The 24453-nt window shown below is 38.4% G+C and overlaps 1 protein-coding gene across 4 annotated transcripts in view; it reads right to left on the reverse strand.

The window, feature by feature from the left end:
* The window catches only part of zgc:158464 (uncharacterized protein LOC791139 homolog), a 145714-nt gene that overhangs the window by 23663 nt on the left and 97598 nt on the right, over positions 1 to 24453 (reverse strand). The window contains exons 3-4 of one of the 4 annotated variants that reach the window (XM_026913597.3): positions 17734 to 17940; positions 8676 to 8834 (exon numbers count right to left, since the gene is read on the reverse strand). In XM_026913597.3, coding sequence (XP_026769398.3) covers positions 8676 to 8834; positions 17734 to 17940 — 366 coding nt within the window. Of the gene's footprint in view, positions 1 to 8675; positions 8838 to 16864; positions 16952 to 17733; positions 17941 to 24453 lie in introns of all 4 variants that reach the window. The other 3 variants (XM_026913596.3, XM_026913600.3, XM_026913601.3) reach the window with 3 other exon arrangements.

The following is a 24453-nucleotide window of genomic DNA, read 5'->3' on the forward strand; positions in this document are numbered from 1 at the left end:
CTTGGGACTAGAAAAGTGTAAAAAAAAAAAAAAATAAATTAGGCACTTTCTAGCCCATGCGTGGAGGATCTGAGGCTGAGACCAGACCTTTCTTAGATGTCTGAAATCAAGCATCTTTTGTTCATATATCAGCACGCAAACATCCCCGGACCTTTTAATGGCTGCAGGACCTGATGGTTCCTGCTAGTAATGCAACAGAATTGACTTCCTGTGAGATTACGGTGGGGTAGAGCAGTTCCGAGAGTCTCTACTTGCTTTTTCTGGAAATATTGAAAAAAATTAAAAAATGTGTGCCAGTCTGGGAAAACCAATGAGGTGTGGCTGAATTCTGGAAAACAGCCAAAAATACAAACAAAAAATACTTGTTTTTTATTACTTTAAAACGTAAAATATATTTTACAAAAGTAAAATAGAAATGTTTTTATATATTGATTTATTGTTTTATATTTACTTACTTTAATCTTGCCTTGGCTGTCTGATAATCTCAAAGTGCTATCAAAATGTCTGCAATGCTCCTGCACCTTCAGCTCATCATCAAAACAGACTAATCAACGATTATGTTCCCATGAGTGAAGAGACAACAAAGTTTCTGTTTAAATGCCACAAGTGACTTTTACCTCAGGTGATGAGACTGATGTGGACGATGCTGTAAGAATTCTTTAAAACGTACCTATAACCTTACTTGTGATTGAGATACATTACAAAGGCAGACACATTTCATTTCAGGGAAATCTGTATTTTGCGGAAGTATATACAGTAGAAAATGTCATTTGACCATATGAAGGGTTTTCCCAGGCCGGCACATATATTTGATGTTTAGGTATTTCATGGTCGAAAGCTTATCCGGCAGACCGCAGAGAACCCAGATATTTTTATCAAGGATACGTCTGCATGCTGTGAGGTGGCATTTCAGCACCCAGTTTGCAGAGTACAAACTTATTTGCTTTAGATTTACAGCTTGCCAGCAGGATGACCTCATAAATCTGGAATGTAATGAAAACACAAGAGTGAATGACCATCTTTATATCAGGCTTATAAGAAAGCGGCTTAAAACGCAGTGAAGCACTCGATCTGTGACAACCCTTTAGACACAGGGGAGACAGTTCACTGTTTTCATTCTTTGCCTCGCTCTCAATTTCAACCTTCCCTGACACTTCAGTGTTCTCATTCTCGTTCTCTCTCCCAGTGTCAGCCGTCCCTGACAACACTTAAATCTGGAGTCTTCATTCTATTTTCTCTCCAGAGTCTTCTTTTTTCATCCTTTTTTCCACCAAATCAGAGCTTCTGTTGGCGAGACAACCGCTCGTGAGATTGGCATCATTTCTGTGACAACAGCTAAAGCAATGTTAGTATTAAACTTATGCGGTATTTCACAGAGAGACTTATTTTCTCCTGATCCCTACAGAATAGACAGAGGGAATGACTGAAGACTGGAATGAGTTTTGGGATAGAAGTGGAAGATCGACAGTGTATGTGAGTCACAGATACAAACTGAAGGACATGGTAGAATATAGACAGAAGTATACTGGTAAGTAAGATTAGTGAACATTTGTTGTCATATAGGAGTCTGTTTATTTAAGGTGTCAAGTGTATGTGACTGAGAGGAAATGGAATCCCTTTATCAGATCAAGCTGTCCGTCAAAGAATGAAGGATGGCTATAAGCCCCACCCACCAGAGCCATCTTTCAGGCTTCACAGTGGTGGGAAACGATAACACAGAGGTCAGGTATCGCAATCACTTGGCTGTCTGCAGTATCTCCACAAGCCAGGGACAGAAACTAATGCCGAGACTTAATGGATTCAGCTCAAATGTCAAATCAATTATGTGGCCAAATAAGGAGGATAAGGATCATCATTTGACTTTCTGAACTGCTTATTTCCTGTTTTCCTCATGGGCAATGCAAGTGTCAAGCTTAGCATAGGAAAAAAATTCTAAGCACAGGGAAAAAAAATATTATGCTAACTTGGGTCTATAATTGCTCTGAATGAATTTTTAATAAATTTATAATGAAGTAGCATAATTTATCCATCAATTATGAGGGCTGATTTATAACACACAACAAGTTTCATGTCACATCCCAAATGTACAAAATCCCTCAGAAATTTTCCCTCAGAATGTTTTTCCCAAACTATATTTCCTGTAAGGAACAGAACACAATGGTCTGTGCTGTTAGAGGAAGATAATCAATGACAGGATGATTATTTTCTAATAAAAGCTTGCCCCAAAGTGTTTTATTCCACTTATATTGCATTTGCCAATAGTTAAATGTTAAGAATTTCTTTATTTATTAATAAATGACACAAGGTACTTTTATCCATTTATAGTTACATTTTATGCTGTGGAATGCCTGCGAAACAAGTTTGTTAGTGTTATCGCTTTGCATTATAATAGCTATAAACAATCGTTCCCTCACCAGCCTCTCTTTTTTTCTCTAAGTTAATTGTAGGAAGGAATGTCCTCCTTCCTGAAGACTTTCCTTCGTCCGAAAACAAAGTTACAGCTTTACCTTTGACTGTTAAAAAGCACTGACACTGGAGACTCCTTCCAAAAATGTCCTTCTCACTGTCACATTATGATCAATCAGAGAACTCAAAAGCACTGCTGTATAAAGAATATTACTATACAATATTTATATTACATTCAGGAAGAAGGTATGCAAACCTTTGGCCTGATATTTTTGTTGTTTTGCTATTAATATCTAATATCTAGTTTTGCTATTATTATATTTAATAAAATATAAGTATTTAAACCTTTTATGTGAAAAAAGCCAGTTCATTTGTTGGAAATGTTCCAAAAACCTCCACATCCATATTTCCCATAAACCATTAAACAGTATATCGGTAATGTTTCTTCTACAGTGGTTTACATTCTCTATGAAAGGTCACATGATTAGCTATGTACTGACACTAAGCATATGCAGGAAATGAGACACTTTGCAAGACAGTTTGAGTGACATTTACGTAACCATTGGATCCTAATATAAAAATCTTGTACAGTAAGTAATAAAAAATGTTTTAAAATTCCATATTAAATTCAGAGCTAAAGGCATTTTCAAGAGCAGGAGTTCTGAACTTCCTCAAAATTTATGATGAGCAAATCAGAAGGTAAACACGGTCTTTCCACAGCCAATAAAAGGCAATATCGCAGCATGGCAGCTCCATGAGGCTGATTCAGACTCGATTTTGGATGCTGCTGAGGCTGGAGTTGAACATAGTGGTAAAAAAAGACAACTAGTTGGCTATTTAAAAAAATTAGTTGAAATTAAAAAAGTATAACAGTTGTTAGTAGTTAACAAACATGCACAAATATCCACACGTCTCATGATTTGATATCTCCAACATACAATACATTAAGACACAGAAAGAGATGAACTAGGCTTCCATGAGCACATTTCCTTATTAAGCCTGCTAATTAATTCTCATTTACTAATGGCACTTCCATCACACCAGAGCACTACTCAGTAGGGAAGGGCATCTGTAATTCATCTCAGTATTACTGGGCTGCAATTAAGTATTCCCCGTTTGACTGCTAACATGATTAACAAGTCACCATCTCGTTGCTATGCTGGTCACATCTTACCAAACCGCTTTACCTCATGAATTCAGTTCACATTTCAGTGACATATTCGAAAGAGCCATGTTGAACGACTTCTAAAATAATACACAGTACTCAGACAAAGAGGATGAAATCTCTGCTGAATTAGGCAGCCATTTTTCTGCTCCCAGCACCAACATGCAGTCTAATGAATCTGACTCAGAAAAAAAAAAAAAACAAAGCAACCCTCCACAGACTGAGGCCTGGCAGTTGAGTTCTCAAAATGAAATCTGGATCGCCTTTAATGATAGCGCCTTGTATTCTATAGAGACGCGCCTGAGAGATGACGGTGAGAGAAAAAGATGAAATTCTGGACAATTAATTCGTGTTAGGAAACAAAGGACTCTGGCTTTTCATTTCAGCCAAACAAAGGGATTGTCTGCCATTCATATGCAGATGTAATTTCTGTCCTGTCAACTAATGTTCAAAAATTAAAATCATGTTATACTAATGAGGAGGGGTGGCTGCATCTACTGTAGAAAAGATGAAAGCGGTCTCTCAATAGCTGTGTCCTGAAATTGTTGGGCAAAGTAGATTTCTAGGTTTTATTTTGGTCTAAATTTAAAGGGTGGGCATTTCATTCAGCCTTAACAAACTGCAGAGTCACACATTTTACATTTGCAGTATGTTATGGTATGTTAAGTCCTATTCAAGCAGCATTAGCACTAGGTATTTGATCCGTTGGAAGTGCTAATATGTGATTTTAATAACATCCAAATCAAAAAGGTCAGGGTTTTTCTCTCCAGCACTGAGAGAATTCCAGTCCAAAAAAAATATATATTTTTTTGACTCAAAGGTGGCCATGAAAACTTCAGTGCAGCTCGGATGGCAGAGATTATACCTCGTGTTGGAAAATGACCACTTCTACAACCTATGTTTTGTCACCTTTGCACACATATTTCATTCTTATACATTCTATAATTTTGTCTCTATACAGGCTTCACTGGGAGACTATAAGAGAGAAGTCAATGAAAAAAATGGAAGCTAAAGCTAGTACAAAGCCTCATCTTATATACATATAGGCACATGAACAAATTCAGGATCCAATAATCATGCTCATATATTCATCGGTGATGCAAACATTCAGATTCTTGGGCAAAGAATTCTGCTAGAATCTTCCTCAACCTGTGTTAAATCTTTACTGCTTGAATGCAAGAGCTTTATCACAAAGAAGATACACAAATATTTCACAACAGATGGCATAAGTGAGAAAGTAATACCATCCAATCATAGATATACCACCAAAATGTGACCTGTAGGTTGATTCCATTATTTTATCCACAATTATAATTCTACTACAACTGATGGCTACAATTTCCCTTTCAGAGGAAAAGCATTTCACAGCCCCTCATCTGACAGAAATTAATGTCTAGCACTGACTCATCAAGCATGTTTATTTCACACCTGACCAGAACAGAATGATCAGTGCTATAAAAAAAGCTCAAGCCAAATGAGGGTTAGAGGAGATGTGCCGCTGTAGCACTGCAAGCCTACTTTGGCCTGTTGTATCTGAAAATAAACTATATTTTCTATCAAACTGCTAGGATCTAACTCTGCTTAATTCACATTTTCAAAGAAAAACAAGGTTAAGTCTTATATACAACTGCAGTAGCTGATGTGGTTAAATAAACTGCTACCATTTTTACATATAACTTAAGACGGCTGTTTTTTTGTGACATCATTATCGATATTGATAAAGTATAAGGATTACAGTACATCATCCTACTCCTATGCATCGTACCAAGAATAGGGATGCACTGATACCGATAGTGATGTCAGATTGATACCTTGCTCAGTATCAACAACACTGCAGCAGAAAATAACACTGTCTACAGTAAATGTACATAATTCCCGACATTTAGCTGCTCTTGACAAAGAGGGATTCCAACACGATGATGACAATAGAACATACTTTACGTACAGCTGTACAGAAGAGCTTTTCTGGAGTGAAATAAAACACCACTCTTCTCCACTGCAACCCTACACGATCCAAGGTAACTAATGTAGCTAGAGAATGCACTTCATCAACTAATATCAACTAGCTAACATTATAAAATGAACAAGAGCCGAAGCATATGAAAACGTGCAGTTTTCATATTTAAACTGGTGAAACAAACAGTGCATTCGATGTACCAAGGAAGTGGGAAATTGGAGCTCGGACGTCACTTTCAACCTCCATGCATTTGAGGTACAAAGTGGGGGAAAAACATCAACGCCTCCATGCTCATCTTTTGTTAGCAACAAGCTAGCCAGGTAACTGGGATAAATGATGTATATTTTACTCCTCAAATCAGTGAATATACTGAGTATAGTCAGTGTTATAGGTTTAACAAGCGATTATGTCTGTATGTTGATTGAGCTAAAGCAAATAATTGTATATACAGTACAACTCATTTAAAGTCAAGAGGTGCTACTTTGTTTACTGCTGATGCTGATGTGAGCAGCCATGTTGAATTGACATCATGTGCTGAACTCTGAGGAGGAATTCCGAGTTTCTTTGGTTTTTCTTGGTCGGAGGTCGGGAATTACAAGTTAAATCCTCTAGATGAATACAACATAATACTAAGTAGGTTACTCATTTCGGTATCAGTATTAGTATCTGTATCAATATCAACGAGATACCAAAAAACCCACACATATATTCGTATTCTCTCTGAAAGAAATGCTATAGATGCATCCCTATCCAAGGGTAAGCAAAAAAGAGAAGGGAAAATATCAAGGGATGGCAATGTTTTTGTCACCATTCTGCATTTTTTACAGAATAAAAACTGATCATAGAATGAATGCAATATTCACTGAACTGTCACGCATCTTCCTGAGCTGAACCTACTACTCCTGTATTTCCTCTGAGGAGGTAGAGAGACATAGATCAACTTACTCCTAATCTCTCAAACTGGCCTTTGGCCCAGATCAATCAAGGTTAACTTACAGCCAGCCGACATGCTTAAATCCCCACGCATCACTCAAAGAAACGGATACTATTCCATTGCCTTCTGCCACATAAATCTTGATTTAGTGTAGTCTCCAAGGTCGACACGACACGGCGCATTCAGAGGGATTTTTCTCTCGTCAGGTTCTGACAGTAAGATCAAATGAAGGCCACGATTAATAAAAGAAACATTTTTTTACACAGAATACAACTCTAAAAACATATTTATAACAAGAGGTTACACACAGAAGCTCGGTTTCACGTGAGGACAAGACATCTGGTACACAACTGTTTCAGATCATATGTCTTGGGGCAGTGGAAAAGGCTGGAATCTCCTGAGGGAAATCGCTGGAAGTGTATTTTCCCTGCATGCTGAAAGCACAACAGCGGGGCCGTCTGGAAGTTTAATATCATATTACAGTGGAGGTGGCTGAGTTTCCGCCAATAACACCAAATGTTCTTTCAAAAAAAAAAAAAAAAACAGATAAGGGACAATGTTACCAAAAGGCTTGGGTCACCCTTATCGGCAATTACACTGTACAGGTTAGCCAAATGCCATTAAAGTAAACGAGCTGATATCAGTAACACTGATGCCTGGTGATTTTCTGCCTCAGAGGAAGCAGGTGTTTACTATCAGAGAAGAACATTAATCACACAGCAGCCCATTAACTTTATCTGAACATAGGAGGGACATATGTTCACAGCTACTTCATCCAGTCACAGAAAAACTTGTTTTGAATACAATGTTTTTTTTTCTTCTCCAAATTCATTAAATAAAAAATTGTTCAAATTGTCATTACACAAATAGGTGGCATTGGAAAATGCAGATTCTGCATGGGGGGGAATTTGCATATTGGAACCTGATTGGCTCTAGTATTTTATAATGTAATAGCATTTAACTGTCATCTGTTCAATATTAATGGAGATTTACCTCACAAAAGAATATGACAAAAACACTGCAGTGATGCTTTTTTTTTCAAACAAATAAGCAAAATTTTATAAGGTTCAACATTATTGTACAAGTTGCTAGCCCCTACAATACATACATTTTTTAAGGATTCTGGCTATGTATGGAATAAAACACACATCCTGTGTGATATCACTCTGAAGTAGATTATTTTCTTATAACAGCATAGCCAGAAGTGTTTTACTCCTCTTATACCATGGGGATTTGCCTCAAACTGCAATTTTTCATTTAGTAATGAATGTGTTTTTTAACCGTTTAGAGCTACGTTTAATGTTAGTTCCTGTTATTACTTGCGTCATAGCAGCTGTAGCCTCTTTTTTCCTCTTTTGAAGTTAAAAAGACAAAAACTTTAGCTTGTCATGTTACAAAGAAACCACAAAGTCCTCTGTCCTGAAGATTTTCCCATGGTTGAAAACTGGTACAAGGCTCTGATGTTGGAGATTCCTTCCATAAATGTTAAATAAACATGTCCTTACAGAATACTTCACCATACCAATGACTACACATTCATCTTTGTTAAATAACAACACATTTTTAAAAATTGTGTATTATTAGTCTTATATGCAAATGCTATGGCACATCCACCATACAAGTCTCTGTGAAACAGCTGTTACTATAGAGATGATAACGTTTTAGAACAAGTGATTAATATAAACCTACATTTTGTCTTGTACCTGCTACTACTGTGAGAGCTGCTGTGTAGTAAACACCTTCTGACTAATCAGAATCAAGAATTCAACAGCACTGTGGTATAAGTCACTATATACACCATCTTGCACCCGTAAGGGCTGTTTGGTTTGCCCCACTGGGGGAACATTTAAAGGTTCTGTGTAGTATCCTGAACCGTGCTTCACCTTCAGAAAAAGTAGAACCTCTGTAAAAAGCTAACTGACTTTTAACCAGCCAAAGAGTCCCTAAGGAAACTTTTTATAAGCGTTTGGAGTCACTATAAAAGATACAATCTGAAGTATGAGATGAGAAACACCTACAATCAATCTTACATCAAAATGAAATATCATATCACAATGTCATAAGAACAGGCCACATAGACTTGAGCAGGTCCAACTCTTATCCTTTCAGCTGTTTTTCCCCAGTTTATTGGTGATGGTCAGAGAATGAAGCAGCCGTTCACTATGTTATTGGAGATGGAGGGATGGAGGAATGAAGTTGAGGGTCAGACCCACCCTGGTGGTGCTGCTCACAGCCTGAGGCGCTCTGTCCAGGTGAGAGCTGGGACGCCTGCTGAGGAGCAGGAGGAGCCTCAACCACCTCCACCAGGGGGGACGTAGTGCTGAGCTGGCCAACAGGAGGAGGCCACGGGAGGTCCTTTATCACTTTAATCTCTACTGCAGGGAGGCAGAAGAACAGAGAGAGAGAGAGAGAGAGAGAGAGAGAGAGACAGAGAGCAAAATGCAAAAGAAAGATATAGCAAAATAAAAAAGTTTTAACAAAAAGAGAGCGAATAAAGAGAGCAAAACGTGAATGAAAGAAAGAAAGAGAGAGAGAGTAAAGAGAGCAAAAAGTGAAAGAAAGAAAGAAAGAAAGAAAGAAAGATGCACAAAAGAATATGGAACGAAGAATGGACAGAAAAGCAAAGAAAGCAATGGAGAGAGCAAAAATTATAAAAAAGAAAAGATAGAAATAAATTTCAGAAGACAAAGAAAGAAAGAAAGAAAGAAAGAAAGAACATGGGGAAAGGAAGAAGATAAGGGAAGGAAGAGAAGGAAAAGAGGAAGATTGTGAATGAGTGAAGGAAAATGCTGTAGATCAGTTACAACAAGGTTAGGTGAAGGGCACAACAGTACGATGTTAGAAAACAGGAAGTGACAGGAAAAGAAAATGAAGGAAACAGGAAGAAAGTGCTCCAGGAAAACTGCACTGGAAGAAAAGGTAAATTAGCACACAAGTCTTTGGGATGATTGCTGTAGGATTAACCAGTATTGAGCTTTAAACTCTCATTACTCTAGGACTTTAGAAGTAACAACAGAGACATTTCCTAATAACAAAGCAGAGAGAGAAAGAAGCATTCCTCAGTGGAGTGGACACGAGCACACAGAAAACACACCTGGATCAAACGTGCAAATGAAGGCTTTTTCTTTCTCTTTGTGCCAATAAGGACCCCACAGTGTGTTCACTGCTCTAGCTAATAAAGATACAAAATAACACCAACAGAGAAAACATGCTAGACAACCAGGCCCAGGCCTCAATTAATGAAACCTGCCCATGGTATTTTCTAAGAAATTCAGTAGTTTCTATTTGAGAAAATATATACAAACTAGTAGCCTAATGTAAACTAATGATGAAGGAATGAATGTAAAAACGTTTTTTGCTGGGTCCCGCAGCATCCCAGTCCTGATATATTCAACCGGATGCCATGTGAACCTTCCATTGGATGAAAGAATGAATGAATAAGTAAAGAAATACACGTATTATGATCACTTGGCATTGTTGGTGTTCACCATGGGACAATGACAAGGAGAATTTAAGCGAAACACAGCCACTAGTTTGTTGACTGCAGCATTGACCCATGTTGCGTTTTACAAGCTAATAAAAGAACTCCTCCAAACACCAAATTATGAACTCGTCCTTGTGCTTAGCCACAGAGGTGACTCACTCTAGCTGCACTGCAGTCTTGGCTAATAAATGAAGTTACAGCTACAGCAAAATGACGTGAAGGCATTTGCTCTACTGTCAGCATTCTCCAATCACATCCTCTCAGCGACGACCATGAAGGCCACCATTAAAGAGCAGCTAGTTCGCGATGACAGCCAGAGGAGGATCAGCATTATCTCATCCCTGCTGGCGGATCGGGACCGAGTCACTAAGTCACAGAGAGGTCATTGGCTTTGACAGCTAATATAATATAAGCAGGGTGAAGCTGAGGGCTGCCACAGGCCTGATTAAAGTGCTAATTCTCATCCGGTGCAGCAGATTAGAGAGTAATTGTTTTGGGAAAGGAGAGCTCGGCTGTTTCTCCCTTTAGGAAGGCTGAGAAGTCAATTCACGCAGGTAACACAGCCTAGCTGACACAGTAATAAGATGAACTGTCACATCCCTAACTTTTCTCTATGGAAGGTGAAGTGAATCAAGTGGCGGTGTTTCACACCCTACTAATGTGAGTTTCTGCTTTCCAGGAACTTGTTAGAGCCATCATTGTGCCTCTTGGCACTAAGGCTAAATGGTGTAAAGTCTATAGTGCAGGTGGGGTACATAAAGGACATGAAACAGAATTTTAGAGTTTCTCGAGTATAGATACAAGCACTGCAGCACAAGTCAGGCACCAAACACGTACAATAAGGGGCCATTTAAGGAAGGTCCACATTGGTCTTTTTGAGAGTTCAAGTAGTACTTAAGTACTAAAATTCCTCTCGTAAAGGACAGGATTGCTCTCACAATGTGAAAATTTCAGCACCTTTGAAAAAAAATCAATAGCAGCTAGTCTTTGGATAACATTTCTTTATTATCCATAATGTTTTCTTAACTCTGCTAGCATCACACAGTGTCTGAATCAGTGCTGCTAAATCTTTTCAAGGGAAAGTAGCTAATGCACACTCAAGCCTTAAGATCTGACCAGATGATGTCATAAACTAATTTGCATAATGATGAAATCATCTGAATTAAATTTGGTTATTGGGAAACAATGGTGATCAGTGATTGGTTGTTGGGAAAGAATGGTGATCAGAAACAGGTCATTGGGAACAACTCGGTCAAAGTTTACACACGTGCTGTGAATCAACTAAACCTGCTTCCTAAACTCATATAACCAGCAGCTATGATGTGAGCTGGAGAGCCGTATCTCAGGAGAGTCGCTGACATCTGCTCAAAAAATCACTAGATTTGTCAATAGCATTTCTTGAAATAAAGTCATTAAAGGTCACCAAATCAAGAGCCAAAAATCACTAAGTTGGCAACGTTGCTCTTTAGACCCACCCACACTTCTAGGGGTGACCAATTGGCCAGCAGTTCCTGACCAAAATGTGTATGTAGTCCTTCACAAACCATGTCGTGTTACTCCATCAACTACTCTAATGGAAATATTCTAAAGAGAAAGCAACTACATGATCAGGAGACATACAACACACATTCATGCTGGGACTGAAGCACAAACTTGCTAGTGATCATTTATTCCAGAGATCTGTTTCCATCACGTTTTTTCTCACATATTCTCTCCATCCACACATCAGCTTCAGTTATTATTTGAAGTCTGAAAGCCTTTCAATTAGGGCTGAAGCATTTCTTATAACCAAAATTCAGAATTAACATAAAAACAGCTGAATGGAACTCAAACTTGAGTGGTTCAGAATCTCAATCCTGAAGAGACTCAGCACATTCTTTACCTTTTTGTTTCCTTTTTAATGTATTTGAGGCAAAAACTATTTAGAAAACAACTCAGGAGCAAAGTAAAGAGTGTTAGTACAGGGAAAGTACAAAATACCCAGTGCAGTATATAAAAAGAGCTTTGGGAATCATAATCCTACCCCATAGCACAAGTTTGCATCCAATTGTAGCCGTAAACTAAGAAATGCATCCAGTTGGAAATACACAAGCCAGCATATAATAATGGAGACACTGTGTAACTGTAGCTACACACATTGTGAACATTTCTGCTGAACTTTGGCTGAGCTCACCACCGAGGCACCGAAACCTTGCGGATCAGTTAGCTTTACCCGGCCACTCTAACACACTGTCCTTACTTTGAACCAATCTCTAGCTTGCTTCCAGTTGGGACACACTTCATGCATATACCTTGCATCATGTTCCCAAAAGTCTCAAGTGGCCAAATTCACTGGAGGATGCTATTCAAGTCACGGTGTCCTGATTTCAGCCTGATTTTTTTTTTGAACTGCAGAAGTAGGACACAGTTGGCAGAGGAACACACTCCATTTCACACCTTCATCCATGCCTGACAGAGCCTTAATTAAGACACACTGACAACACTACAGAAAAAAAGGGGGGGGGGGGGGGGGGGAGAACAGCTTGATGTCAACAGACTTAAGGTTGGCTGAGTTTGTTCAGCCTGATGTGGGTGTTATCAGCAACTGTGAATAATATACTCTGATGTTACGCTGTGTAGGATGAGAAAAAATGTAAAAGCAATAGACAGACATGTTAGAGATAGAAAAGACTTTATGACAGTTCCAACTTTGATAGAGGTGCTAATGTGGAGGAATTAAGCCAATTTGAGCTGGATTAGTTGTACATGCCAAGATACTATACCAGTGATTGTAAACTGGCAGACTGGACAAAGTATTTCAGCAGACGAAAAAAACGTTTTTAAAAAAATTGCCTAAAAGTCTAGTTCTCAAAACTTGGTTGTAGCTTATTTCAGCCAATCACATACATTTATGCAAATTATTTAGCTGAAGGAAGATCATCGTACCAAAGACTAGCTACAGGGCTAGAGACATTACCTCAGAAAGATGAAAGATTTCACATACTTTCATAGATTTTTCATTTCATTTACCCTCTCTTGTCTGATTTTTTTTTTTTTTATTAAAGCCTATGATGAAATCAATGGAAAAAGAAGTGTGTATTTATTCCCGCACATCAAATTCACAACATATCTTATTCCTTGAGTCCATGGCGCTTGTTAAAAGTGGTAAGGTGAAACACCACTACAAAACAAAATGATTTTGAATTGTCTTATATTTTGCTATAAACTAATGTAACTGTTATTAAAATTCTGTCATGTTAGTTGATAATCTGGACTATGGTAAAATTTTATGGAATTTATATAGAAATTGTAGCTGAATACTCCTGCACTATACAGTCAAGACCAGTGATAAGAATCCAGTACAAACTGGGAATGTCTGTAATTTTTACAAGTCTAAAAAGTTATTTTATATCAGATTACTTCTTGCATTTTGTTAGAACCATGGCCATGTGTGATCAATTGGGAATATTACACATACTTTATCATTCGTAAATCAAACAGTCATATTGCTTACAAATTACACTAACACTTTAACTATGGGAACTGTTTGTAGGGCACCTACATAGGCTCTACATGACAACTACATAAACCTACATAAACATTTATATCGCTGTATTTGTGTAGGCACTAGCAGTCAAAGATGTTATAACACAACCTTATGTCAACTGACTTGTAGCTTGTTGAATTTCTGGTATATCAGTCACATAGTGATGTGACATTGCTCAGCAGTTGAGCTTAAGCGCCACTCATAATTCTACTTATAAGAATTTTTTTAAATGAAAACATTTTCATATCACCATTATGACAGAGTTACAGTATGTATATATTATACATTTTTTTTTACTCTAAAATAAAGTAAGGATTGATGTTGGTCAAGTCATGCCACTATTATGTCCAGTGAGATACAAAGTTGATGACATTGGAATGTAATTCATTATAAAGTGTCATAACACAACCTTATGTCAACAACATAACAGTTGTTATGTCAACCTGACATCTTTATGGCAGCTTATGTCTGTTGTATCAGTTCATGAAAGGCTTAAGTAGTCATCATATTGCCTTATGAACACCAAATTACATTATCAGACCTCCACATGTAAAACTAATCCATGCTTGGTTAAACCACCTGGATGTGGAGTGTGTTATAATGCTTCATTATCATAGATAAATCTTTCAACATTTGACATTCTGATATTTTTATGCTGCATTCTCTCAGAAAAGGACATCAATAAAGACAACCATGTTGGCTATATCTATACATTTGTGTGTATGTTTGTGCATTTCTTGGTTTTGGTGATGTTCACATGGAGGGAGGGGGCAGCATTAGAGCAGTCAAAGTGTGTATGGGAAGATAAGGTGTCACTAGTCACTGTAGTCTAAGGCTAGAGGGATCAACACCATCCTGTGAGAGATGACAGAAGGCTATTAGCAAGGTTATCACCAAATAACAGCAAGGCCAAGAGAAGGAGAAACTCCCTGAGTGCCAGGTTTGGGCCACCATTTTGAGAAGAAATTCTATAATCTTATCCCCTCCAGCCTTCCAGCACAGGCACAGAGGTGCTAACAAGAAAATCATAGAATGTATAGAGAAAAAGGGAAATAGAAAAACTATACAGTAAACCAATTTCAATTTCTCCCATTGATATCTGCGAGCACAAAGATTAACTGATCACGATACTGTCAAAGCACACAACGCTTTAACATACTATTGAAGTGTATCTTTCACATAATCGATTAGTTCTGATGGGTGTTAAGTAAAGACTTACAAAAACTGCCATGCTGGCCCTTTCACACTACACAATTTAATCGCTTGTGATCAGTTGTTTGGTAAATGCTACAGCTACACCATAAACATTGGCACCTCTGGATAGATTTTTAATGAGTTACAGAATTACAGACCTGATTAATATTAATTTGCTGCTAATTTCAGTAGTATATTAGCTAGAAATGGTTTCTGCGAATGGAAGAAGGATGCCATGGTTACCATGGAATTGTAATACCAACAAATATCTATACTATAGTTAATCCCTTAACATTTCCCAAGAAGAAATGGTTGATGGATTCTATGCAACATCCTTTAGTCACTCTTTTGGCTTAGGCAAAAATAATATCTTAAAGTTTTATACTTAAGAGGAAACTTGGCTTTTTTTTTTTTTTTTTTTTTTTGCACTCAGGCACTGATGCACCTTTTTACACTGGGGATTAAAGCCTTTAGCCAAATGCTAGACCATCACACCAGCTAATGCATTCGGCATTTCTGGAGTAAAAGATTAAGTTAAGCAGTCCCTTAATTTTCCAAGCAAAGTTTATCAGGTGAAGTGCGCATGCTAATATCGAGCCTGTGCACATATGCACACACAGACACATGAATAGTCTTATAAATCTTCCCACCAGCACTAATCTTATAAATCACCTGCTGTGTGTACATGATTGAAGGGTAAGTGTGTGTGTGGGGGGAAGGCTGTGTGTAGTAGTGCACTAAGAGGTATCCAGGATAAGTTATTAAGTGTACACAATCCCACAGAGACTCAACACGAGCACAAATATGCATCCCACTGAGGATTCAGCAGGTAGAGAAAGCATTGAGTATGAAATATGAGACCTGAATTTTGTGCATCGACACTCAACACAGTACAACACAACAATACTCGGGCAGAAAACCAAGAGTTACCAATTAGTTCTCCACCATTGGTCTCAATGAAGATTAATGAAGTTAAACGGGACACGTTTTTAATAACGCACTGCTCAGTAATTACTTTAACACTTGGCTCTGATAAGCATACACAACTTTTTTTTTTTTCCATCTTAAAGTTCTTTGGCTCCTTTCCAACCATCTTTATTTCAAGTGCACGTGCATCCATCTATATTATTTTCACATATTTTGTGACTTGACATTTCAATCCAAAATGGATTGAAGGGATGGAAATAAGGCACATTGTAATATAAAGAATACAGAAACATGGGGAATCAGCTGCATATTTTTACATGAAAATAGAAACGGAAAGGCTTTCATTCCTGACAGTCTGCTGATAACAAATCCTTTAATTTAAGCATAACCCAAGCTATGGAAATCAGAGTTTCATGGGCTCTAAATGGTGTCGTGACTTGATCTTTGGCTGACCTCTTGACCCTTTCTGGGCGAAGGATCGTGTCTTGACGCTGGCGCCTGATTACAGAATGGCACGTCTTTAGATTTCAGTATATTGCTGTCGTTCCTGAGAATTTGGCTTGAACCCCTTTGAAGATGCCGTCTGAGAGCAAACAGGTTCAAAGGGAGGTTTTACGCTTCTGAGAGAGACACAATATCTCTGCTTCCTGACAGGCTTCTCCTCTGTCAAACCCAGCTATGTTAGAGCGACGGAAATGGAACATAAAAAGAAAAGAGGACAAAGGCAAGTGGAAAATATCATGCTCCAGAGGGATGGCAAATTCTTGTCTCCTCTTCAAAAGAAAGAATTAATTCGTAATCCTGATGAAAGGAAATTAATTATCAAAGTGTGCCGAGGAGCTGGGCTAATTTGCATGCTAATCTGCAAATAGCACTAACTCTGTCTGAAATGTGAAAAGGAAGTGACAATTATGGGAGAAATGAAGACATCTGGGTGTTTTTTTTCCTGTTGACATTGTGTGAATGTAAGACATTTGCTAGGTACTTTATGAAAAGAAGCTTTTTACTTTCGGCAAACATTTTTTTTTTTTAAATCCAAAGTGAATCCAATTCCGTTAATTGTGCTGCTTAAGTACACAAAAATGGTTCTCTGGTAGTGCTGGGATTTGAATTCACCGGTCACTAGCACAAAACCTTAATTGCTGAGCTAGTGTTACCTCTGAGACCATTGTGGTCGCCCAAGCAGACACACACTTAAATTAAAAAACTATGGAAAAAAAAGAAAGAGAGACATTAGTGTAAGAAAAATAGCAACCCTTCTCCATGGGTACCTGTGAGGGATTTGGAGGTGTTGACTCTTCTCCGAGCCGATCCTCTGCCTTCTCCTTTGCTGCTAATGCAGTCATAACAAAGCAGAGCTGTTCCAGAAAACAAGAAGGGAAAGAAAAAAGAAAGGAAAATACCTTTCAAAAACTATAAATGGGTTATGTTTATGTAATTATAATTCTCTTGTTAAATGGTTAACGTAAATTCCTCTTGTCCTTGAACAGCCCTGTTTAGTTATGGCTGAGTTAGCCATAAATTTCTGTCATTCATTGAAACAGAAACACATACATTCCACCAGGAGTACCTGTAAGAGTGAAAGATGGAAACGTGCTTCCTTTGCTTGACACCTCCCAAAGGAAGACAAAACACACTAACATGAACAGAGTATCCAGTGGGAAAGCCACCCAGAAGAATAAGCACTGGAAAAGAAGTGTTCAGAGTTAAAGATTGAGATAAAAACCAAAGATTTGCTTTTAAGAAAACCTACTAAGCCACTTGCCATCGCCACAGAGCAGAGATGGAGAATCCCATTGCCAGAGGGCTTCACTCTAAGATTTGTCATGGAATTACCTTTAAATTGTCTGCTACCTCAACCGAAAACCGTTCACTCTCTATTAAAACCATTCCATTAAATGTTAAAATACATCAATGGCTTTAGGATCATCAGCCCTCAAGGAAAGAGGTTCCCCACTCCTTAAGCATGAGTATACCATCACTATCAGTAAAACACCATCTGGCAATACATTTAGCGCTAACTAGAGCACACACACACCAGCACAGAATGCCTGAGAGCAGAACCAAGCACCAAACACCAAGCACTGGCTGCAGAAACAACACAGGACCCGCTGCTTAAAACATAGGCTTTGGGTCATACCTGCGAAGGCCTTCGAGATGCGTTCTTTCTTCCACTCCCAGGGCTGATCGTACTCCTCCGGCGGCCTCTCATCATCCTGAGGCAGTCTGCTCTCGCGTGAACATAGAGGGTCCGAATCCCCACCATTCTCCGCAGGCTCGTATGGGGTGTCGTACAAGGGAAGCTGCCGAGCTGGGCCGTCCTTTACACCACGACTCCCTCGGATCTCTGTGTAAAGAGAAAGACAGAGTACTGTTGATTATTGCTACTCTTTTGGAAGGCCAGACTTTTACAATTACAATTTTACTCAGTGTGGACAAGCACCACCTACTTTTACAAGACAGACCATTGTGACTGAAATTGTGAATGACCAAACTGCTGTTTTTGCCTAAATGGTGGTATGACCAAACAGACTTCCAGGCAGCAACTTGGAAGTTGAACAGTTTACTATGGCTGGGCTGAAACATGGTGGTGGTAGTCTCATCCTCAGATCCCCCACACTCTTCGCTTCTGATAAACTTACATATCCTTACACATACTTGTGCACAGCCTTCTTATGAGAAAACCATATTTATAAATATTAATAAGCTTTTTGGACCAAGATACAATCAAAAGATTGACAGATGCTCTTAGCATATTGTCTTTAAAAGTTATTCCAGAGATTTGAAGCACTTAGTTACAAATAAATGATGTACCCTTGCTTGTTTTTTCTGGTCAAATGCCTACTTTCTACAAAAGTAGTCAGTTTTTGGCCTACTTATTGGCCATGTTTAGTGACAAAATACAATTCTGTCTAGTGATAGCTAGAGGACTGGCTTGCAAGACAACTGGTAATGCCAAAGATGGCATGCTGTGAACCTTGCAAACTTTTTTTTTTGCTCCAAAAGCCTCACTGTTGTCAGTATGTTCAAAAGTTTGCTTCCCCATTAAACTGATAAATACATGTCCAAGCAAGTGAGGATAGCCAAGACTCCAGCAGTTGTGGCCAGCCAAGTGTACAATATACATCAGATGGTCCGTGGGTAGAGCATCTGAGGCTGAGAGTAATAGACTGCACTATAATATCGGTTAAGTGGTAACTTGATGATTAAAGTTTTGCCCTTGTGACTGAAGGGGTGTGAGCTTAAATCTTAGCAACTGTTGTGCCTTGTGCTAAAATCCTTAATTGCTAGGAAGCCTCAAATGTCAGATATTCTGTATAAAAGGATCTAATCCATGTAACATGAATGTAATATTACCATCTTGAGTATTAATAAACAAGGTTGAATTTTAATGCAAGGGGGAGCTCATGAAAACTTTCAGCTGAAAAAAGCCATTATGTTGGGAAAGAAACCTGATTCCATCCTAGATTGATGCATCTTCTCAAATGTTTGCTGTACGTAGACACCAGCTGCAAAAAAGTATCTGCTTTTTTATCAACTCTAGGGCTGATCTACTTTATATACATCAGTAAATTTAACCTAAAACAAGCTCTTAGTGAGTTAATTGTGTTTAATAGTGAAGCCTGCTGTGTTGGGAGACATGGCGTTCCAGCTGGATCCTCCAGCTGTCTTGTGCAGACTCACTGACAACAAAAACACCGCAATATCTGAAGACAGACCAATTATATGTACTAACTTCATCACCATCAGTGCTCAAAATGTGGGTGATAGATCTAAAACAATGCCGCTCAGTGTGTTTATCAGATGAAATGTTATCTAATTAAAATGGCTATTTAACATAATCCATTGCTATGCTACACCTCCTACGGACCCTTACACTGAGATACACGTCCACAATATCTGTGTGAAATGCACCATAGGGTGCTTCAGTCCTGCAGCCATCTGTAGTGTGATTTCCATCCACCTTTAGAATCTGCACTTTCAATTTGCACATATGACGACCTGAATGCCAGAAATCCAAAATGCCACCAAAAAGTTACTCATGCGATGCTAACACAGCAACACTGGGATATGGACAAGAAGATAAAGTGAAGTGGGAAAGGAAAGATCTTCCATAAATAATAAAGTGCTTTTGCTGACATTTTAAACATGTGCAAAAAGTTGTGTAACATTATAGTGGAAATAAATCTTATATCCTGGTACTGTCGCCTTCATGTGCCCCAGTGGGCAGTCACTGCTTGCATTCAGCTATGAGTAATGAAGTTCATGTAGCAAGACAATATCCTCAATGTACCATTGTCCACTATCCTTAGAGACGTCTCAGGAAAAGGAAAAAGCACAAACAAAGAAGAAAAATATAACGTCATATACAGCACACTATATGGCCAAAAGTTTGTGGACGTCTGACCATCACGACCATTTGTGGTTCTTCCCCAAACTGTTTCCAATAAAGGTGGAGGCACACAATTTTATAAGATGTCTTTGTATGCTGCAGCGTTACAAATTTCTCTTCACTAGAACTAAGGGGCCCAAACCTGTTCAACATTGACAATGCCCCTGTTCACAAAGCAAGGACCATGAAGACATGGTTTGCCCAAGTTGGAATGGAAGAACTTGAGTGGCTTGCACAAAGCCCAGACCTCAACCCCACTGAAGACCTTTGGGATGAAGCTGAACACAGACTGCACCCCAAGGGATCCTCGCCTGACATCAGTGCCTGACCTCGCTAATGGTCCTGTGGCAGAATGGACAAATCCAAAATCTAGTGGAAAGCCTTTCCTGAAGAGTGGAGGTTGACAGCAAAGGGAGACTAAATCTGGGACGGGATGTTCAAAAATCATATGGGTGTGATGGTCAGCAGTAATGATATCATGTGTTCATCATGTGAAAGCACAAGGGTCGACTTTGCTTCGACCCTGTGCTTTCCTGAAAACAATTAATTTTTGGTATTTACTAAGCCATTTTAAATCTGCTGTCTTGTTTTAGTGTGTAACAACATAACAATTCAAATTAACAAGAAGGTATTATTTAATTATTAATGCTAGTGCCATTATATTGTATTGGCTTGCTAAGTGTCTTATTGCCCACACAACCTTGGTGTCAGTGAGAGAATGTGCATATCTGATCACGTGACCTTTGAGGAAGGACTCAGACCAATATTCATGTACATATCATATTGTTTATCTCTTTTATTGACAAGACATTACACAGATGGAGTCTTTTGGAATTTTCACAGAAAATATAATTAACCTCTCTCTCTCTCTCTCTCTCTCTCTATACATACATACATACATACATACACACACACACACACACACACACACACACACACACACACACACACACACACATATATATATATATATATATATATATATATATTCAGAGAGAGAGAAAGAGAGAGAGAGAGAATGGGGCTTAACTGAATGCAGAAAGTTAAATACTTGTCTGTAAATCTAGCATTATGATTTTTGATGGAAAAGCACAAAAAGTTAAAAACAACTATGAATGAATTACGATTCCTGGGTTGACAAGATTTTACAATTTTTTTCCATCATGAGGTTGATGTCTGTATGGAAGTGATCATTAATGAAGCACACTTTTTAATGTATGCCAGAAATGATCTATTTCCATATCAGAAGAGTTCTCAATGCATTCTCTCTAAGCCAAAGGAGAATACAAATACAACAGAATGGAAAACAAGGGATTACACAGTTTACGAGAAGCTAGTGAAGAGCGGTCCTCCAAAACCAGTTCAGAGTGCTGTGTAGGCAATAACAGATGGATTAGTGAATCTCTGTAGTGTCACTTTGATGCACCCAAACTTGTCCTCCCTCTCTAACTATGAAGCTGTTAGCATGCTTTCAGTGTTCCTCTGCCGGAACATGGAGCTGTTAGCGGGCCGGCCCTCGCAGCATGCCGTAATGCAGCGAAGCGCTTCAGAAATGAAATATAACACCATACAACTGCATAATTGCCTCTCAGCCCAGGGGAGCTCTTGCGGAAAAATGAGAAAAGTGCAGAGAGTAATGGAGCTAGCAGGCGAAGGAGGTGAGGGAGGAGGAGATGAGAGATCTTTAAATAAGCTAACGTCTGGCAGTGCCTCTCGCCTTTAGAGCTTCCCTTTAACAGTTCACACGATATAAGATCATGGTGGGATAAGCATCTTGTTTGAGCTGCTAACGTTGAGTGTGTGTGTGTGTGTGTGTGTGTGTGTGTGTGTGTGTGAGAAAGAGAAGAGATTTAAAACATCTGTATAATGCCAATATACACATGAAGCTACAACACTGAAACCCCCTACACTCTAATCCAGAAAGTGAGATAGATGGAGAGATGAAAGAACAAGAAAGAGAAGAATAAATCACAACAGGAGCTGACTCTCTAAGAAGGCTAGTGTAATAAGTGCACTAGCTTTAACAGGAGCTAGGAGCTATGGCGTGTAAATGGCTAATTCCTCTTGGAAGGCTGACTGTGTTAAAAGAAATTAATATTCCAATCAAATCTGTTAACAATTTCCCATTTCACTGTTACAGAGACCATCATATGCGATAAATAAACTTTTTACCATACAATTAGTTTGATAACCTAGCTAGCTAACTTAGCTTATGTTAGGCATGAACAAATGAATGTTTTTAATGCCATATTTTGACAGGATTGGCTACTGTTAATAAATCGCTAATCATGTATTCTTGTGGCAAATGCAAATTAGTCTGTTAGCAGTTAACCAGTCAGCTAGCCGACTTAGCTAAATACTTTGACTACTGTTAAATAAAATGATGAAAATATGACAAATTGAGTCTCCAATAGCAAAATCTATGTGTGACAGATATGAGCTAGTTTTCTAGTTTACTAAAGTATATATTTATATTTATAAAGTATATAAAGTGTATATTATATATTTGTTATTTTTGTGGCTTATAGTTAATTAAATTTGCGAGAGATATGATGAACCAAACTGTAACACATACATTAAAATCTCAATCATGTCTACCTGTGATAAATGTAAGCTAGTTTACAAGTGATTAATTTGCTGGCTAGCTAAGCTAAGCTGAACAAAGTTACATAACACCTGCCATCCCAGCCCTGTTCAGCTTAAGTGCTGAACAAAATCTTAGGTGTTATGTGATATTTTGTCAGAGTTGGCTACTTCTAAAAAAAATGATAATGTAAATTGAGTTTGAAATAATAAAACCCTCCTCATTTCTACCTGTAGCAAGAGCGAGCTATGTTGCTAGCAGTTACGCAAATGGCTAGCTACATTAGCTAAGGTTAGCGATGACCAAAAATGTTATGTTATATTCAGACAGTTTGTTAAAGTATTGTTAAATAAATTACTAAAAATCTGACAAATTAAGATACTATAATTCCTCTCATCTACCCCTAACAAATGCGAGCTAGTTTACTAGTGGTTTACTTGTTAGTTAGCTAGCAGGGATGGGATGGCAGGATGTTTTCAAGTTACATATTCATGTATATTCATGAATTTTGACTCTTTAAAAGACAAGAAAAATGTTTTAGGCCATTTTAGTAGTTTCTTGGGATTCACAAAAACAAACATTATGCTGCATAACTTAGTTTAATGGTTCAGAATGACATGTTCAGGGAAACTTTAATAAAGTAGGATTGAACCCCCACTAAGCGACTTCACATCAGAAACATAATACCGGAACGGTGTGTGTCACTGAGAACATAACTCAAACACGCAGCCCTGCATCCTGTCACGCACAACCAAATTCCCTTCCATTTTCACAATCTGTCTTTCTCTGCATACACAAGTTCAGACTCGCTCTGGCGTTTCTGGAGAAGCAGGCGTGCATGTCTGGCATGGCACGTTCCTGAAATTACGGGGGTACAGCAGAACTGCAACCTGTCACCCCTCCACCAAGAGCATGTGGCCTTTAACCTCTCACGTCTGGAGCTGAGCAGGGGTCACATATCACATGTCTTTCACACACACACACACACAAATACACAAACACCAGATCCACCCTTTCCTCTCTAGACGTGAGGAGAATAGCGATGAATGGGTGGTCTACCGTTCAGCTTGGATCCCAGCCTGTATTTAATTCTAACCCTGACCTTAACTCTGAACCTCAAAACATAACACATGTATGTTTGTGTGTGTACACAACTGAATTACAGTTTATGTTCTTATTTAAATTTTACATAAAAGTAATACAGAAGGTGTAATAAAAGTGTTTAAAGGAATAGTTCAGTGGAAAAGCATGTACCATATTATCCATTAACTCTAAATGCAGACAATCTGCCATGTCTGGTGTTGGATGTTTGCTTTTTTAGTCTTGCACTGGAGCTACGATTCTAATGTAACTACAAGCAATGGAAGTCTATTTCACCCAATTTCCTTACTGTAAATTCCTTACTGCCCAGATCTTTATATACTTAATTCAAATGGCATCATTAAGATGTAGAATCCTATTTTTAAACATACTTTTAACATATAGAAACAATAATTCCTTTCTGTAATAAAAAGAAAGTAGGTGTTAAATACTCAAACTAACAAGTAATGGAAGTCTATGTCACCCAAAATCTTCTGTAAATACACACCTAAATCACTATATACTGGCTCCAATGAGATGCCAAATGATATCTGGAAAAAAAAAAATAGAAAAAAGCATGGCCTTAGGTATTAAAAAGACATTAGGGAGTTAAACCAATTACCCAAGCTCACTACATGGTCTGGAAAGTGCTTGACTCCACCCCTTTTCACCTTTTCCACCTCTAAATCCTCCACCAAATCCTTTCTCTCTTCAAATCTCTTTCTTCAGAGTGAAGGAACTCAAACGTATCATCTCTTGCAGTCGAGCGCTCACCACCTGCCCCTGACGGCCTGGAGAGGATT

The sequence above is a fragment of the Pangasianodon hypophthalmus genome, chromosome 6, assembly GCF_027358585.1.
Source record: "Pangasianodon hypophthalmus isolate fPanHyp1 chromosome 6, fPanHyp1.pri, whole genome shotgun sequence".
Classification (NCBI taxonomy): domain Eukaryota; kingdom Metazoa; phylum Chordata; class Actinopteri; order Siluriformes; family Pangasiidae; genus Pangasianodon; species Pangasianodon hypophthalmus.